This window comes from Fukomys damarensis, unplaced genomic scaffold (genome assembly GCF_012274545.1).
Source record: "Fukomys damarensis isolate Sample0158 unplaced genomic scaffold, DMR_v1.0_HiC HiC_scaffold_19, whole genome shotgun sequence".
NCBI classification, from domain to species: Eukaryota; Metazoa; Chordata; class Mammalia; order Rodentia; family Bathyergidae; genus Fukomys; species Fukomys damarensis.
The window spans coordinates 59,296,888-59,316,910 of record NW_022900931.1 but is presented as its reverse complement, the minus strand read 5'-3'; the positions used below and the strand labels follow the sequence as shown (position 1 = coordinate 59,316,910).

General features: G+C 41.6%; 1 protein-coding gene across 5 annotated transcripts in view; it reads left to right on the top strand.

Moving 5' to 3' along the window:
• Positions 1-16,203, top strand: part of LOC104855632 (vomeronasal type-1 receptor 4-like) — a 32,519-nt gene extending 16,316 nt beyond the window's left edge. For 4 of the 5 annotated variants that reach the window (XM_033765784.1, XM_019206120.2, XM_033765785.1 and 1 more), the window contains one exon: positions 15,247-16,203. In XM_033765784.1, the coding sequence (XP_033621675.1) occupies positions 15,301-16,203 (903 nt within the window). In that variant the 5' untranslated portion in view covers positions 15,247-15,300. Of the gene's footprint in view, positions 1-704; positions 762-15,246 lie in introns of those variants that run through there. The other variant, XM_033765786.1, reaches the window with a different exon arrangement.
• The last annotated feature ends 3,820 nt before the right edge of the window (positions 16,204-20,023 follow it).

The window sequence follows — 20,023 nt, the reverse complement described above, 5'->3', positions numbered from 1 at the left end:
CGCTTTTGTTTTTTTCAGACAGGGTCTCACTATGTAGTTGAGACTGACCTGGAACTCACTATGTAGCCCAGGCTGGTCTCGAACTCACAGTGATCCTCCTGCCTCAGCCTCCCAATGCTGGGATTACAGTGGTGCACCACCATGCCCGGCTCTCTCTGTTTTTCTTTTCTTTCTTTCTTTCTTTCTTTCTTTTTTTTTTTTATTTTCCAGCACTGGGGGTGGATCTCAGGACCCCCTGCATTCCAGGCAAGGGCTGTACCCCTGAGCTCCCTCCCCAGCCCCAGTGTGGGATTGCAGTACCTGTGTGCATTGTGTAAAGGTCAAATGGGGTCATTGGCACATCCACCACCTCAGATCCATAACATTTCTTTGTCTCTATGGAGGTTTTACCTCTTTGTATTGTATATTTAGGAAGCTCTCTAATCTCTGACACAAGTTGTATATTTTTCTCATTGTAGTTTTTAGTTTGTGTAATGCTGAACTGGAGGGGATAAACAGAGATTAAAGACAAGACACAGATAATTTTGAAACAGAGGCCAGGGGTCTCTTTCTTCTAGTGGACAAGAGCTTGGAACATTTGGCTCACCTCGCTTCTTTTTTGTACTGAGGATCGAACTCGGGCCCTTGCACAGCAGGCGATGGAACCACTGAGCTGAATCTTTGGCCTGCTCACCTCACTTTCATTCTGCTTAGGCAAGGGAGGAAGCAATTAGATTAATGGAAAATTCACCTGTTTCTCATTATTTGCAAAGTGTACCCTGGTAAGTATTTCTCTAAATTAGATCTCAGCTGCTGTTGACTTCTCAATGTGCAGTGAGTCAGCATGTCAGCAAGCTGTTCCCTCTTTTGTGTCCACAAGGAAGATCAACTGGGCCTCAATCCTTATGTCTAGCTTCTCACAGTGTTGTCTTTGTTTTTTGGGGTTTTTTTTGTTTTGGTTTGGTTTTTTTTTTTGGTACTGGGGATCAAACTCGGATCCTTGCTCTTGCAAGGCAGGCCACCAAACCGCTGAACTAAATCCCCGGCCCTGTCTTTGTTTTTTTAACATGTAAAAGGTTTTCACTTTTGTTTGGTCTCAACAAAAGTTTCTTTTTGGGGGTGTGGTTGAGATGGGGGTCTCGCTATGTAGTCCAAGCTGGTCTTGAACTCACTACGTAGCCCAGGCTGGCCTCAAACTTGCAGCAATCCTCCTGCCTCAGCCTCCTGAGTGCTAGGATCACAGATGTGTGCCACCACAGCTGGCTCAAAAATTTCTTTTGTTGCTTCTGGCTCTTGGTTAATAGTTTGGAAAATGTATCGACTTACAGTCCATAAGAAAACAGTGTCTTATTATTTGTGAGATTTTTTTGTTTGTTTCTTTTATATCTTTGGCACACTAAGGATTTAATCAGATGGGCCATGTAAGAAATGGATTCAAGCATTTCTTTTCTCACGTGGTTATGTAGTTATTCCAACACTACTGAATAAAAATCTCCACCGAAGTCCACCTTTAAACTAAAGAAACTCCTGCTGTATGGTCATATTTTTATAATTTTGAAATAAGCGATGGTTTCTGTTCTGAATTTGCTAATCCTTTCTTTGATCTGTCTGCTTATTCTTGCACCAATAACAAACATGCTGTTTATACGCATTGGGCTTTTTGGAGGTTCTGAGGATTGAACCCAGGGACTCATGCGTGCTGCCAAAGCAGTGTACCGCAGAGCTATACCCCCAGTCCTGTTTACGTTGTTTTTAATTTAATGTGATAGAACGACCCCCTTTATTAGCAGCGGTGGCATCTGCTTTTTTTTGTCTTTATTTCCCTTTATATTTGCCTATTGTCTTTCCAATGAACCTTATAATTAAATTGTCTAGCTCTGGAAATAAAATGGTGATATTTTTATTGGGAGGACGAAAATTTTGTAAAGGAACTCAGGGATAATGAACCATTGATATTGGCAGCCTGTGTTTCTATCCTTGGAACCTAGGCGCCACCGGGTGGCCATGTTTTGCAGCAGAAATTTTCTAGATTTAAGACCGAAAAATCTGAGCTACTCAAGCGGTTAACATTTATTATAATCTCAACTTTTCGTGGGTAGGGTATTCAAGAGTAGCTTATCCAGATGGTTCTGGACCAAAGATATTGGCTACAGTCCCAGTCATGCAAGGGCCAGGGCTCCAATCTTGAGCTTGTTGAAAGGGGTTGAGGATCCCCTTTCACACACTGGGAAAACAGCGCTGGCTGTTGCAGGAGGCCTTGGTTCGGAGCAGTGTGGTCTTCTCCACAGTGTCCTCATGGTATGGCACGATTTCCCCAGGGCAAGTGAGCCCAGAGTGAGACGGAAGCTGCAAAGCTGGCTAGTGTTAGACTCGCAGAAAAAGTACCAATACGACACAGAGGTCATGATTGTCTCTCATGCTGCTCGCCCTAATGTTAGTATCATAGCATAATGATCACAACCAGGAATTAGCTCTGGTATCCTATTATTAATAAAGTGCCAATCAGGGCACGGCTGTGCACACCTGTAATACCAGCACCCTGGGAGGCTGAGGCAGGACGACTGAAAGTTCCATCCCAGCCCGAGCAACTTAGCAACTCAGTGAGACCCTGTTTCAAAAATTTTGAAAGGTCCGGGATGTAGCTCAGTGTAAAGGCCCTGGGTTAAAGCTCCAGCACCTCAACAGCAACAAAAACCACGACCAACCTCAACTGAAACATTTTTTTAAAAGACAGTCTCTAGGGCCGGGGATTTAGCTCGGTGGTTCCACTGCCTGCCTTGCAAGCACAAGGACCCGAGTTCAATCCCCGGTACCAAAAACAAAACAACAACAACACAAAAAAATAAGACAGTCTCTATGTAGTTCAAGCTGCCCTTGAACTCACTGTGTAGCCTAGGCTGGCTTAAAACTCATAGAGATCCTCCTGCCTCAGCCTCCCAAGGGCTGGGATTACAAGCATGTGCTACCACCCCTGGCCTCAACTGAATTTTAGCAATTTTTCTGATAGGTATTTTTTCCTGTTCCAGGATCATATCCAGGGTTCCCTACTGCATTTGGTTGTGATGTCTTCTCTAGACTGTAACCGTTCCTTCATCTTTTGTCTTTTACGACTTTGACAGTTTTGAATAGTATCAACCAGGCATTTTACAGACTTCCTACTCCCTGTGGCCTCTGCTCAGTTACCACCTTCTCAGAAGGGTGTCCCTGACCACCTCTCTGAACTTGCTCCTCCCCTTGACGCTCTTATCTTCCTTTGGCCTATTTTTCCTGTCGCATGAATCGCCGTATAATAACATTTATCTATTTATTTTGTTACCCCTTGACCCAGTGCAAGGGCAAGGGATTTTGTCCCTTTTTCTCTGGTTGAATCCCCAGTCCTAGAATAGGGCCGGATGCATAGTACTGAAATGGACGTAAGAATAAATTGTACCACAAAAAGAACCACAAAAGCCTCTGTAGACAAGGGCAGTGGACATTTTATACTTTGTCGACCCCTGAGCCAAACGTTCTTCTGTCTTTGAGCCTCTGGAGCTGTGTGAGTCCAGAGGGAGAAAAATTGATGCCTCCATTGCAGACACCGTACCGAAGTTTTCTATCACCGCCTTGGGCTGTGGTGTCGGTGTAACGCTGGTCTCACAGAATGAGTAAGGAGTCCTTCCGCCTCTGAGATTTTTGGAGGACTTTGAGGAGAGTTGTTGTTCATTCTTTGAATGTTTTGTGGAATTTCCCGGTGAAGCCGTCTGGTCTTGGAATTTCTTGGTTTCTTGGTTTCTTTCTCTTTTCACATTCAACGTCCCAACTAACATAGTTATGAGACTATTTAGATTTTTCTATTTCTTCTTATGTCAGTTTTGGTGGAATATGCGTTTCCAGGAATTTGTCTATTTCCTCTGGGTCGCCCAATTTATTAATGTATAAATGTTTATGACATTCTCTTATAATTCTTATTTAGGTAAAATCAGTAGTAAAGTGCTCACTCTCATTCTGATTTTCTTTCTCTTTCTGTCTTCTTTCTTTGCATTACACATCCTCATGCTATTTTCAGTTTTTTTGTGGGGGTTACTGGGAATCAAATTCAGGGCCTCACACTGTGCCACTGAGCTACACCCCGGGCCTGCCATTTACAATTTTCAACTTTTTGAGACAGGGTCTCACTAAGTTGCCCAGGCTGGGCTTAAACTTGTGATCCCCCAGCCTCAGCCTAACAGAGTGTTAGGATTACAAACCTGCGTCACCGGGTCTGGTAGTTTTCCGTCTTTTTTTCTTAGTCTAGCTACAGGTTTATCCACTATTGACCTTCTTATCTTCCATCACATTGGAGGAGTTTCAAACATTTTTTTTCTAAACTTTTTTCTACCCCTTTTGTGCCTTCCTGGAATTCCTGTGTTGGATTAGTTCGTACACTTGACAATGTCTCATAGGTTCCTCAGGCTCTGTTCATTTGTTTTTGTTTTGAGACCAGGTCTACGTACTTCAGGTTGATCTTGAAGTCACAGAGATCCTCCTGCTTCAGTCTCCTGAGTGTTGGGATTACAGGCGTGTGCCACCATGTCTGGCTATGTTCATTTACTTCGTCCTTGTGTGTGTGTGTGTGGTGCTGGATGGAATCCAGGATCTTGCACATGCGAGGCAAAAGCTCTGCCACGGAGCTAGATCCAAGCCTTTATTCTTTTTTTTGCTTTCTGCTCCTCACATTGGTTCATTTCAATCACCTTATATTCAGATTCACTAATCCTTTCTTCTTCCTGTTCATGCCTCCTTTTGGACACCTTTAAGCGAATTTTTCATTTCAGTTATTGTACTTTTCAATCCAGAATTTGCTTGATGCGTATTATACTCTCTCTACAGGTACTCTCATTTTGTTCAAATATAATTCTCCTGATTTCCTTTTGTCTTTATCTGTGATTTCCTTTACAAAGTCAACATAAAGCTGACTTTAGTGCCTTCCACTAGTAATTGTGATGTCAGACCCTTCCTTTTTTCTCTTCCTTTCACTTTTATAGCTGTTCCCCAAAACACAGCACTACTGAGCGACTATGTCCTCCTGTGGAGAACTTCAATCTCTGGTCATTGCATTAAGAGCCCTAGGTTTCACATCCTAAGCTCTCTTTTCCTACCTTTTAAAAAGAACAGATACTTAATTGAATCATCCTATCTTCTCTACATAAGAAGAACAGAAATGTAGGCTAATCCTACAGTAATCAAGAGTGAGTTCTGGAGCCAAGCGACCTTAGCCCCTCCACTTGTGAGTTAGTTATTAGCAGCTAGGAAGAGTTACAGTAGTATCAGTTAGGGAAAGATCTAGGCATGTACTGTGTGAGCATTTTTAATGTAGTGTTGTAAATTTCATAACTAGTGAGATGACTATTAGAAAATCCCATGTGGTTTACTCTGTCATTTCTACTGGACACTATTCATTTAGACAATGGAAGTCAATCAGTAATGGTTTAATAAAATGTTCCCAACAGGTTGATTGCTAGCTCCCTCTCTTCCTTTTGTGGTACTGAGGATTGAACTCAGGTCTACGTCCCCAGCCCCATTTTATCTTTTATTTTGAGACAGGGTCTTGCTAAGAGGCCAAATTGCCCAAGTTGGGCTCATACTTGCAACTGTCCTGCCACAGCCTCCTCTGAGTGTGCTGGGATTACAGGTGTGTACCAATATGCCTCGCTTCCATGCTATTTTTAAGAGCTTTTCAATTTAATTTCTTACCTTGTGACTCCCCGTACGAGAATTTGGCACATTTTTCTGCAGAGGAGCCCAAATTTATTTGAGTTCTTTCCAATACCCAATTGTGTCACTGTATTTCATTAGCACCACCTTATGACACTTCCAAAACTCTTTGGTGGTTTCTCTGAAATCTGACAAGACACCTTTGCCAATGGTGAAATCTCAGTTCTCAGCCTGTATGAGTTCATACTGGTTAGTCGCCCAGGGAAGAACCCGCACAGCCATCAGTGGTAGTTTACCACACCCTAGAGGATTGCAGAAACTTGCTGGTTGTCCTCAAGGCCCCTCTCCCTGGTGGTACTTTGTCTCTTAGGCACCTGGGTACCGTAAGTGTTATGGCTTGAATATAGATGTTACCCCAAAGGCTCATGCAGTCGTAGGTAGGGCTTTTTGGAGGTGGCTGAATCTAAGGTAGAGTTTTTTGGAGGTGGATGAATCTAAGGTGACGATGGGATTGATTAATGGTGCAATGTTAGGCTTAAGGATGCTAGGATTAGGGTGTTAGTGGAAACTGCCCTAAGGGCAGGTGGTCAGGCTAAGATATAAAGGACAGAAAGAGGCTTATCTTGGGTTGCTTGCTTGCTTTACTACCTTCTGCCCACCATGAACTCTTTCTCCCCTGTGATGTCCCTCTGCCGTGCCACCTCGCCTTGGAGCCAGCTGATTGTGGACTAAAACCTCTACAAAATGTGAGCTAAATAAATCTTTTCTCCTTTAACTTTGGGAGTTGGATATTTTGTCTCAGCAACAAGATAAAGTCACTAAGACAAAAGGTACATTGTCACCTCCCCCTTTGATCAGCCACATTCTGTAATTCAGCAGACATTGTTAGTAAGAAGTCAGCCCCCCCCCCCAGTATTAGGGATTGAACCCAGAGCCTTAGCAGTGAGCTACATCCTTAGTCCTTTTTAAGTTTTTATTTGGAGACAATCTTGTTAAATTGCCGAATTGCTTGTGCAGGGTTTAAACTTGTGATCCTCCTACCTCAGCCTTCCACAGTGCTGGGATTATGGGAAATCGGTTTGTTAAACCCTTCAAGTCCCCACCCTTACGCATCTTCCAAAAAATTTGTTCTTTTCTCTGTGCTCCAGCCGTGACCCTTTGCATGAGTCACACTCAGAGTCACAAGTAGATTACACCTGGAATGTGCAGGTGACTCCAGAAAGACTGGAGGAAGCTCAGAGTTTGTCTGCAAAGAATTCGTTCTTCTCTGGAATTTTATTTCCTTAATCTTGTTGCTTTTACAACCTCCAATACCTTTAAAATATGATTCAAGTGATAGATGTGGCTTTTCTAGTTTTAAGCAGAAGCGTTTCTTGCTTCAACCCACTCCATTTTACACAGTTATCTCCTGTTTTTTATTTTTAAAATTTATTTATTTATTTATTTTTGGTTTTTTGACACAGGGTCTCACTGGGTAGCCCAGACTGGTCTTGAACTCACAGAGATCCTCCTGCCTCAGCCTCCTGAGTGCTGGGATTAGAGGCATGTGCCACTACGCCCTGCTTATCTCCTGTTTTTTAAATTTAATCAATTTTATTGAGGTATAATTTACCTCTAATAACATGAACCACTGTAGGTATATAACCGATGAGTTCTGTCAAATGTACACACCCATGTAACCTATCACAATTAAGATGTAAAACATTTCCATCACTCTCAGAACGTTCTGACTTAATCTTCATACATTTCCAATTTTCTCTCCAACTGTGGGCAACTAGACAACCATTGGTCAGCTTTTTGTCCCGTCTAGAATGTCACACATGGAATTATAAATTACTCTCTTGTGTGCTTTAGTCGTTGAACAGAAGGTTTTGCTGTTGAGATTTATCCACTGTCACGGTTTAGATCAGGTTTACACTCCCCCCAAAAAACTCACGCACTCAGGGGCGGGGCTTCTGGAAGGTGACTGGATCCTGGGGGCCTGCGGCCAACTTGCGTCAGGAGGCGGGGCCAGGTTGGGGGCGTGTCCCTGAGGGCCTGACCCAGAAGAGTCTAGCTCCCTTGTCTCTGTGCTTCCTGTTTGTTCCGAGGGGAGCAGCTTTCATTTGTGCAGCTCTGCTGTGAAGGTCTCAGAGTCAGTGGAGCAGGGGCTATCATCATGAGCAAAAATAAACAGTTTTTAATTGGGGAGTACTGAGTATTGTATCTCAGTGGCAGGAAAGTGACTGAGGCGTTAAAATTTTAGTCCATGCTCCATTCCATCACACGAGTTGCTCATTGCAGAGTAGAGCAGTGATCCACGCTGCGGACGTCACACCATGTTCCTCTATCTCGCTCATCTACCCACTGGGTTTTCTCATCTTTTGGTTATTATTAGAGTAATAAAGCGGCTATAAATATTCATATAGAAGCCTTTGTGTGGATGCATATGATCATTTCTCTTGGATACTTCTAAGTGCAATTATTGAGAGTTACATGGTAGGCAAGTTTAATTTTACAAGAAATTAGTACATTGTTGTCCAAAGTGGTCTCAACCCTTTATATTCCTTCCAGCAATGCAGAAGACTTCTAGCTGCTCCTCATCATTACCAGCCTTTTAAATTGTAACACTTCGAGTGGTTGTATTGGGGTATCTCACTGTGGCTTAAGTACGCGTTTCCCTGACGACAGTATTTGACAAAATTTTAGGTTGACCATTTCTTTTCTTCACTCTGTAAAGAAATGTAACTCTGCTGTCTTGTAATTTGGACTCTGTAAATCCATAACAGCATAATTTCTTACAAAAGTCTTCATTATTTCCTCTCTCTGCTTCCGTCTCTTTTGCACAGGCACATGCGCCCCCCCCCAGGGCTTTTCACTGAGCCGCATCCCAAGCCCTTTTACATTTTGAGACAAGGTTTCACTAAATCACTAAATTGCCGGAATTAGGTTCGAACTTGTGATCCTTTTGCCTCAGCCTCTCAGAATGCTGGGATTACACCACCACGCCTGGCTCGGGGTTCTGTTTCATCGACTAATTTTTCTCCTATTTATGGATCATATTTTTCTGGTTTCTTGACATATGTAATAATTTATCACTGGCTGAGGGACATAAGTCAGTTTTTCTTTGTTGAATGCTTAGATTTTGTTCTTTTAGAAAACAAGTGTTAAGTTTGTTCGATATTCAGTTCATTTAGTTTTGTTTCAATTGATCGCTTCATGATTTGTATTTAAGTTTTGTTGATATGGATTAGAAATCTTTTTTTTTTTTTTAACTTTGAAGTCGTTTTACTAAGCTGATAACTTGGTTTGAACTTGCAATCCCCTTGCCTCAGCCTCTCAGATGTTGGGATTACAGGACACTGCCTGTTTAGAGCAGCTTTTCCTGTAGCTTTGTTTAGTAATTACTAAGACCTGGCCTCTTCTGTGTCTCTCCTGAGCGCTCTGAGTGATGAACAAAGACCCTCAAGAGTTCTCCTTTTAGATTGCTCACATTCTGAGTATTTCCCAGCTCTGAAGATGCTCCAGAACCGGTTTAGTCCAGTTTCCTGGTTTTCTACCCTTAGCTTTATGGAGGTTCACCCCATGCATTCACAAATTAAAGTACAGTAAAGAGGCGTTTTCTATTCCTATCTCTTTAACTGCTTTGCTACATAATTTTCTATTCTCTTTCTTTGGATTTGGGGCCATTTATATACATACTTAGTTTTCTGTCATGCCATATTATACCCATCTTCTTATTCAGTATAACTTTTTGTTGAAACTTTCTCCCAGTATCCACAATTCCTTTGTTATTGTCGTTGCATGTGTCCGGCCTGAAAAAAACCCTCATATTTACTGCTCATTTTTTCCCTTATAGCTACTCTGTGGATGTTTTGTGCAGCTGAACACAGAAGTAGGTGGATGGTGTCGGCCATAAATACTCAGTAGGCAATAAATAACTTGAAATCCTGCTCTCACTCTGGCCAGCAGTTCTCTTTCAACCCTTTCTACCACCATCTACTGCTGTGCTTTCAAAAGTTCTCAGTTCTCCTCAAGTATCTATGCTTTTGGGTCTCTTTGCAAATAATTCTTGTCTCCTGTTTCACAGAGAACTTTTAGTTGTGCGTTGAGGGATTCCTTTATTTGCTTTCACTCTTTATTTGTTTATTTATTTATTGGTACCGGGGATCGAACTCGGGCTCTTGGCTTGTGAGGCAGGCAGCGGAATCACTGGGCCAAATCCCCGGCCCTCTTTCATTCTTTATATTAATCCTCACTTTACACCCATCCTTCTTTCCTAAATATGTTAAATGACTGATATATCCTTCTGTAATATGAAGGTTAATTTCCTTATTCCACCATAGTTCCTGTTTGTTTTCAACTGGTAATGTGTCTTGATCTAAGGAGTATTAAATATATTTGCTGTTATTCAATAAAACCTGATCTACCAGCTCTTACCCATGAGTATTTAAACTTCATCTTTTGCAGTTTGGTTAACTCCTTACAATGACATTTATTAAGAGTGTGGTTTTCAGTTCCCTTTGTTTCCTTAGTGCTATAGATTCTTGGTCCGTATAAGTGGTACGTGTCATTCTAACAGTTGATCTCTCTCTCTTTTTTTTTTTTTTTTTTTGGTACTGGGAATCAAACTCAGGACCTTCCACTTGCAAGGCAGGTGTCAGAACCACTGAGCTAAATCCCTGGCTCTAAGTAGATGTCTTTTAATAATGGGGTTGAGTTCAACACCTACCACCCTGTTTTTTTTTTTGTTGGTGGTGTGTGTTTTTTTTTTTTTTGAGACAGGGTCTCACCATGTAGTTGAGACTGACCTGGAATTCACTATGTAGCCCAGGCTGGTCTTGAACTCACAGTGATCCTCCTGCCTCAACCTCCTGAGTGCTGGGATTACAGGCGTGCGCCACCACACCTGGCTGTTGTTGTTTTGAGAGAGGGTCTCACTATATAGCTCAGGCTGGCCTTAAACTCACTGTGTAGGCCAGGCTGGCCTTGAACTTGTGGCAATTCTCCTGCTTCAGCCTCCTGAGTGCTGGGATGTGTGCAACCATGCCTAGCTCACTTTAATTTTTTTATCGTTTTTGGTACTGGAGATTGAACCCAGGGCCTTTGCACTGTTACATCCTCAGTTCCCCCACTTTCATTTTGAGACAGGGTTTCACTAACTTGCTCAGTTTTCCAGGAGAGTCTTGAATTTGCAGTCATCTTGCTCAGCCTCCTAGAGTCCTGGGAATGCACTACAGCTACCTTACTTATATATTCCTCATACTTTGTCTTTAGAAGACCTCTTTTTTTTTTTTCTACGAAGTGGTTAGTAGGTGGAATTTATCATATTTTTGGAGATCCAAGAATTCTCTAGGCAACGTTAACCCTTAGAGCATTTTGGAATACAGGGAGGGTTGTGTTTGTTTCTCCTCAAGTCTTTATGTTTTTAGGCCTCACTGTTATTAGATCTCATTTCTGTAGGGAGAGCAGAGAAACTTTTCATCAGCTCCCTCTGGCAGCATCCTGGGACATTCTCCGTAAACAATTAATTTGGATAATTAATGTACTGAGAAAAAATATCCAGAGACTTTTCTGGCAGGTGCTGTCTTTGATGGTAGAAATAACATAATAATCACCGCTCTAGAGAGAGATGAAGTCAAGGAAACAAAACCTATCACTTTTCTCTTCCATGATAAGCTTGGTAAACATCAGGTACAAGTTCCTGGGACATAGGTGAGTGGAGATGCATTTCAGACTTAGAAATTGTTTGGGAAAGAGAAGAGTGAGTATTCAGAGATGGAAATCTTCACTATGGGTATCCAGCCTTTTGTCCATCTGGGCCACACTGGGGGTAGAGGAATTATCTTGGTCTTCACACAAAATATACAATGCAATGTGTATAAATAGTAAAACTTTCTTTTTTATACTTTTATTATAACAAAAAAGAGAGGGCAACATAAGCTAACTGTGTGTGGCCGACACAGGAGGTGGGGTTAGCAATGCCCCATGCCTCTCCTACGCAGCTGGAGCACCGTGATTGAGTCATGAAAACCATAAAATAATGTTAACATTATTCGTGATCTTGTGGGATCACATTACTAGCTGGCCAGGTCCACACGCGGCTGGTGGCCCATGGGTTGGACATGCCTGATCCACGCAGTGCCTGGACCACATGCTCTGTCATGAGAACATGTAAGAATCGCCATAGGGCTTTTCTTGGATATGAAGAGATGTTCTTCATTCACAGAAGAGTTCTTTCTTAACAGTTCACCGGCAGGGGTCTCCTCAGCTCTTTCCCTGCATTAATTTTACCTGAATTTTCACCTTTGTTCTTTGATTTATTCATAATCTGAGATTCCTTCAGGATGGGTCAAGAGTAATTCAATGGAAAATAGGAATAATTATTGGCTGGGTAAACAGAATAGCTTAAGTAAATACTACTGTCTTTTTATTCCACTGGACCTTGTCTGAGTGACACTGAACTTGGTAAATCATTTATACCAAGAACTTCTGCACTGCACCAAGCTCTCCTTTGAAACTTTGAGTTCAGGGCCGGGGATTTAGCTCAGCTGTTTGGTGGCCTGCCTTGAGGACCCGAGTTCAATCCCCGGTATCAAACAAAACAAAAACAAAACTTCGAGTTCATGCACCTGGAAACAGAAACGGCATGTTAATTGTAGAGGCTGATCTTCCAATCAGAGTAATGCCCCGTGGAATACACGTAGACCTAATGGCGGAAGAAGGAGTGTTTACTGGTGGATGCGCTCACACACAGCTCAGCCCATCCTTGCAGTAGCATCTGTGGGTCACAGACGTGAATTCTGAGATGAGATACTGGCCTGATGTGAACCTGAGCTTGAATACTGAGTACTGGAGCAGAGGGCCATGAAATCTCAGAAAACAAATACAACAGATCAGAGCAGTGGCCAGCACAGGGTAGATGCTGACAAGGCTTTAGTGAGTAAAGAACCGAACCTCAGGGTACACGGACCTCAGGGAGGCATCTCCGTACATTTTGTTCAAGAGCATGCAGGGCTTATTAGCCATGCACCTCTCCTGGCTGACTGTAGCAGCTGCTGTTTCTATTGTATCTGGGTATCTGGTTCCCGTTCTCAGTCTCTCTCTGTCTTTCTGTCTGTGTCTGTGTCTCTCCTCTGAAATATGTCTGTAAATTTGCTTTGGCAGTCCAACTTTAGACTTCCCAAATCATTCACCGGTTTTTCTGGTCCTTCATACTGAACAGTTATATTTTCACTTGTTGAATTTCCTGTGTATAATTTTTCAGGACACTTCTTTTTGAACCACTGTTGTATTTGACTATTCTTTATTTGTATCACTTATTTTGACTGTTATATTGTTTTAGGAAATTGGGTTTATCCAATTCATCATCATTATTGTTTTTTGGTTTTTGGGTGTTTTTTTGGTACTGGGGATTGAACTCAGGACCTCGCTCTTGCCAGGCAGGCACTATGCCAATGAGCTACATCTTTGGCCCATGATCATTACTGCTTTTAAAAATACAAGTTGGTTGGGATATTTCATTGGCCACTGAGAATAAAGTAAATTTTTATTAAAATAAAAAATGGCTTGGCTTATGTATGCTTGAAAATTTTGACAAAGTAGGAAAACTATTTTTTTTCAATATATGCAAAATTTGATACAAACTGTCTGTTTCCCAACCAATTTTCTTGTGCTTTTGCTTGATGTTGAACTGCACCTACAGATTAATTTGAGGAAGTTTCAAACCTTGAGTGCATACTATGTCTTCCCATCTGTGAATGTGATGTTCCACTCCAGCCATTCAAGATTTCTTTTCTAGTATCTAATGCTTTACCTTTATATTTCCAGCACATAACTTATCTAGTTTAATCCTAAGACTTTTCAAAGTGTTTATATGCAATGTATTCTTTTACTTTACATACTTGTGTTATATTTGGGCAAGTTGCTATCTTTTTACTCTGTGATATTCTGATACTTTTTTTAATATAACCCATAAGAATCCTCTACACTCATAGAGGGATAGTTTTTTCCTGGCATTTTATTGGCAGATTCAGAAAAATACTGAATGATTGTGCTGCCTGACACCTTCATCTTTTATTTGCTGAAGAAATCAGATGGCTTCTAATGCTCACTCTCCTGTTAAACATGAGCATTCCTAGAATATATCTTTCTTAATGTTGTGTTATTAAAACATATTGCTTGCCTCAGTTTAAGTCCCTGATTCAAAAGTTGTATTAGGTTATAGAAAGATAATGTCTGACAGAGTATTTAATAGACTCCAGGTACAGCACAAGACATTGAATATCTGTCTCCTAAGAAAGCCAAGATTTTATACAAAAAGAAACAAAATGCCCAAATCAAGCAAAGACATACAGTTTTGAATAGCACAATTATAAAGCTTCATGTGCTAGACATTTTTAATGATCAAATAGAGAATCTACATTCCATGAAAAGAAACCTATTGAGGTAAAGGACATCTTGAAATAATTTTGATATGGAAATAGTGGCTCAACTTTTCATTCATTTCTTCACATGATATATTTACTAACTGACCACTAGCAATATGTTGCTCTTGACAAGATATGGACTGAAAGCAAGATATACAAGATCCATTTCTTCATGGCTCTCGTATTTATTTTTCTTTTCTCTTTCTCTTTTTCTGGGGTATTGGAGCTTGAGCCCAGGATCTTCACACTGAGCTACATCTTTATTCCCTTTTTATTTACAGACAGGTTTTCAGTAGCCACTATGTTGGCCAGGCTGGTCTCAAATTATGATCCTCTTACCTCAGCCTCCCAGAGTGCTGGGATTACAGGTGTGCACCACCATGCATAGCCAGCTGTGATATTTCTCCTGGAAGAAATTAATTTTCTCCAGTAGAAATAGGATAATGAGGTAATTTTAGTTAAAACTACCACGGGTGATATGCTAGCTAATGAGGAGGAGAAAACTCTAATGGTGGGAATTTTAGGTGTGACAGTAGAATAGGGTTTTCAGAAATAACAGTGAAGCTATATTTCATATGATTTCAAGAAATTCATGTACGGGGTGTGGTGGCACATGCCTGTAATCCCAGTGTTATGGACGAGTAAATTGGAACAATAGAGATGTACCACACTCTGTGCCAGATTTGAGCTCTTTATTTTAGCTGGCAGCTGAGGGGTGGCTAGTGCCCAGAAGTTTCCTCAGCAATGGGAAGCAGTTTGATTCCTCCTTTTAAATAATGCTTTCAACTGTGGAGGGCTCAAGGGAGAGCAAGCAGAATCTTACAGAAGCAGAACCATGCCAGTTTAGTGGGGGGCACAAGGAAGTTTCACACATACTAGGTGAGCTACAAAACATCCATAAACTGCAGTGAGTTTACTGCCAAGCAGGATGTAGGGGTTTGGGGTACTTTGTTCAAGTGCAAGCACTTTGTCCAATACAAACTGGCATTGAGGCACAAGACGGAGTTGGGCTGGCTATCACACTAGCACTCAAGAAGATGAGGCAGGAGGATCATGTGAGTTCCAGGCCAGCATAGGCTACCTACTGAGTTCAAGAGCAGCCTGAACAACAAAATGCATCAAACAAACAAACAAACAAAAAACCCCAAGCAAAAGAAATTAATGTGTTTCTTCTGTTCTTCTACAGGTTCTCAAGTATAAACAAAAGCACCACAAGCACCACACCCTAGCCCCTGAGGAAATGATTTCAGTGGATATGGTGACGGCAATAGCCATCGTCACTCAAATTGGAATCGGGATGGTGGGGAATTCTTCCTTCCTTTTCCCTTACATTTATTCCCTTTCCAGGAAACATGGATTGAGACCAATAGCTCATATAATCAGCCATCTTGCACTGGCCAATACATTGTGGATTCTTTGTGGAGAAATCCCTCAGACAATGGCGGCCTTTGGGCTACAGTATTTCCTGGATGATGTTGGATGTAAACTTGTGTTCTATTTTCACAGAGTGGCCTGGGGAAATTCTCTCAGTACCACCTGTCTTCTAGGTGGCATCCAGGCCTTAAGTGTCAACCTAACAAACATGAGATGGTCAGAACTCAAATCCAAATCCATAAAACATATTAATTCTACTTGTATCCTGAGTTGGGTGTTTCATTTGCTGGTAAATATCGTTGTTCCTATGAGAGTGACTGGCCAAAAAAGCAGCAGAAATAATACTGTGAATTCAAATCTGAAATATTGTTCTCGTCTTTTCTTTGATACAACTACAGAATCAGTATGTTTATTTATTTTCTCCTCTATTGATATTATCTGTTTGGGATTCATGACATGGGCTGGTGGAACCATGATACTTTTCCTTCACAGACACAAACAGCAAGTCCAATATATTCGTAGCACTAGACAGTCTCCTCAAACATCCCCAGAGAGCAGGGCCACAAAATCTATCCTGCTGCTTGTGAGCACTTTTGTCTTATTTTATTCTCTCTCTTCCATTTTTGAAGCTTACATTTTTCTTTTCGACAACCCACAGTCATGGCTTGTGAACACCAGTGTAATTCTAACATCTTGCTTTCCAACTTTCAGCCCCTTTTTGCTCTTCAAAAGCAACATCTCTATCTTCCACTTCTGTTCTTCCTGCTGAGGAAGTCAGAGAACCTCCCCAGCTTCCAGCAGCGTCTCCAATATCCCCTCACCCGTTCATCTCATGCTGTGAAATATCTTCTCTGAACAACTCATGTTCTACACACAGTGCTGAGTGGAGGAAGGACCTGCTGCAGTAGAGTCTGTAAGGAAACCACCCATGATTGGAATAACGACACAAACAATGTTCTTGCAACAATGTGCTTGCAGTTGCGCAGGTTGTCACAACCTCAGACGCTCAGGGCAGTATGTTTAAAGACCTTTGTTAAGCACAATGTTTAGAAGGTAGCTGGGTCCTGACTCAGCTCCTGCATTTGGGCTCAACAGATCAAAACAAAATGGAATCACGCTAAAGTTCCACATCACCAGGCGAAAAGCAAACTGTTTATCTGACCCTCCATGAAATCAGAGTGAGAGATAGGAGTCCAATTTCCAAACAGGACCATTTTAGTCAGTATAAGAAATCCCTTCTGCTCTAATCTTTACAAGGAAAGTAACTTTGAAACAATCAGTCCTGCTTGGTTCTGTTTCTGCTCTCCCCTTCCATTTTTTGATTTTTTTTTTTTTTGAGACAGGGTTTAGTTATATAGTTCACATTGGCCTTGAACTCACTATGTAGCCCATGCAGGCCTTGAATATGCAGTGATCCTCCTGCTGTGGCCTCCTGAGTGCTGGGATGATAGGTGTGTACCACACTTGACTTCCTTTTCTTTTTTTTCCCCTCTTTTTTTTTTTTTTTTTTTTTTTTTTTTTTTTGTAGCTGGGAATTGAATGCAGCCTTTTGTTTGCCAGGCAGGCAAAACCTCCAACCCTTTCCTTTTCTGAGTCTGATGTGTCTGCTCAGTTCATCAGAACACTCATTTTATTTTCCAAATCTAGAATCACAAGTAGAGACCAATCAAGATCTTTAAATTACACTTGTACTTTTATTTTGACACTCTGTATCTGCAGTTTGGATTGCTCCCTGAGTATTTTGGAGAAGTTAACCAGCAGTAGTGAGTGAGTGCTTGAGACCTATGGGAACACAGCTTCAACAAGATCTATAGGAAGGAACAGGGTGAGGAAGGAGATTAGAGCAAGTGGGCGGAACCTATTAATAATGGAGGTTCAGGAAATGCAGAGCAAAACAGTTCCCAAAGCCCTGCACCTGGGACCATTCAGAGAACGGCATCTTCAGTTCTTCTTGTGAGCACTCAAGAGGGGTTTTGACAGATCAGTCTAGATCTGATGTCATCCCGAGGAGCGAAGGGTATAAAAGACAGCACCATTGGGCTCTTGGCCACAGTACCGTCTCTTTCACGTGATCTGCTTTCACACTACAGAGTTCACTTCTTTCCCTACTTTTTTATTTTTTTTGGGACCAGGGATCAAATTTGGGACCTTGCATTTGTGAGGCAGGTGGCGGCACCACTGAGCTAAATCCCCGGCCCTCTTTTTGTACTTTTAATTGGCCTGCACTCACCCTGCAGAACCTGTTTCTCTTTCCACCTTTAATAAATGTAAAACTTTGCTACCCTCCTTGTTTTGCCCAGTTCTTTGTTCAGGACAAGAAGAACCTAGAAAGAATCTTTAGAAGGAGTCCCCAGGACCCCAGAACCTGTTAGCATGGGAACATGTCAAGAATTGAAAGAAATCTTGTGTTCCTGGTCTGCCACCAGTAAGAGAACTGGTCAGGACCCGAGGTTATGGGATTCAGGAACAGTTATAGCTTGGCCAGGTGTTACAGATGAGGTTTGTGCCAGAAATCTCAACAGTAATTTCAGGCAATTTAAGGATTTGACTAAGCGAGGGGACATTTAAATAATTATCCAATTTGCCTAACAAACAATAGACATAGGGTCAGGCAAGCACGAGGACAAATAAATTAGGAGACATTTGAAATAAATGGGTGGGATGAGTGTGATAAGGACGATGAAATCAGCAGGGAGAGGACGATATAAACTTCATAAATACTTTCTTTAGCAGGAAATATGTACTGAACTCAGCAATTATTTCATAAAGAGTTATTTGAGAAATTCTGGAGGGGACAGTGACTCACAAGTCTCTCTCCTTTGAGCATCTGAGGGGTTATGGTGGGATTTCTTGATATTGAGAAATCAAGAAAGCTGTGGTTTTGGTGTACAGATGTTGCATACTGTTTCTAGCACATGGAGTTTGTTGTGTCTCTTAGGCATGTTCTCACACAGGCCATAGATCACACATGTATGTGTGGATTGTGCTCATATGGAGGGCTTGCTTTGAAGAGATAGTTTTGACTGTCAACAACACAGATTGGTGACAGGACCTCAGAGGGGGATGAACTAAGAGAATGGAAACTGGAGAGTGAAGAGAATAGGTTTGAGACCTAGTAACTAAGCTTTAATTAGCAAAGATAGGAGGTAGGCTCACACTTTTAGTTCATTCATCCATTCTATAAAGCATATTCCAGCCAGGCATGGTGGTGTATACCTGTAATTCTAGCACCCAGGAGGCTGAGGCAGGAGGATCACCACAAGTTTGAGGCCAGCCTGGGCTACATAGTGAGTTCGAAGCCAGACTGAATTATATGATGAGACCCTGTCTCAAAACAAAAGAATATTCAGTGATTTACTACTATATACCCCCACTATTATAGGTGATATTGAATATAGTAATATGTAAAATAGGAACATATAACTGTCCTTAGGAAGTTTACGTTGGGAATGGCAGAAAATGCTAAAGAGGTAGTAATGATACAGGAGGCTGGATGTGGCAAAGCTGGTTGGTGAAATAAGGGGGACCTGTCAATTGCAAGATCTCAGGATGGCACCAAATAATTCCCAGGACCCCTTCTGTAGAACTTTTCGCGTGGGTTCCCAGGAGGTATAAGGACACAGACCCAGGAGGAGCCCACTATCCATCAGAGTGTACTTTTATTTTTGCTTTTATCCTTCCCTCTCTTTGTTCTGCCTGTTTGCTCTACACAGCTAGTTTCCCCCTTCTCCCCCCGCTCCCCACTTTTCAAATAGACTTTTGGCAGCTTTTTTTTTTTTTTTTTTTTGGCTCATTTAGTCCAGTTCTTTATTTGAGTCAAGAAGGACCTCTAATACTTTTAATTGGTGAGCCATTTCTAAAGGAACTACCCGACAACAGTAATATTATGTTGTTTCAGATGGTGGTAAATGTTCTATTGAAAGGTAAATGACTAGCATGGTGAGAAGGTGGTTCCTGGCTGTTTTAATTTCTTTCCAAGTTTCTGGTTTTCTTATTTCTGTGTTACTTTTTTTTTTTTTTTTAATGGTGTATCTTTGCAGAAATGACTGCAAAGTTGTGGTTTAACAAGGTAATTTGCAAAGTTGTAGTCAAGACTGGTTATTATTGGGAAGTTCTCCTCATATAAGTGGTCGTAACTGTAAGGTGTGGTCTGGCAGTCTCTTGTGCTACTTCCCATCATCAAGCAAATCCCTTTACAAAGCTCCTGGCTTCATCTTTCCCTGGTATGACATAAGTGACTGATTTCATTTTGGTACAATAACTTCTTGAAGAAGTACATTAGACTCTGAAATCTCTCATGTAAATTATTCTTCGCCTGCAAATGTAAGACCACTCAATTCTTTAGTTCACTCTACATATTTATTCTATGTATATAGTACAGAGAATCCTGCTGGGATCTAAAATAAGGAGGTCAAAGCAGCTACATCTTGACACGATTTTACCCTGTGTATTCTTTAAAAGTCACGCTCATTAACTTCTCTCTAGAGACAAAAATAAATCACCTAGACGGCCCAAGAACGAGGCCTACTTCCCCGGTTAGAACTCCCAGAAACCACTGGGCTCGGCCCAAATTGCATGCTGGGATCAAC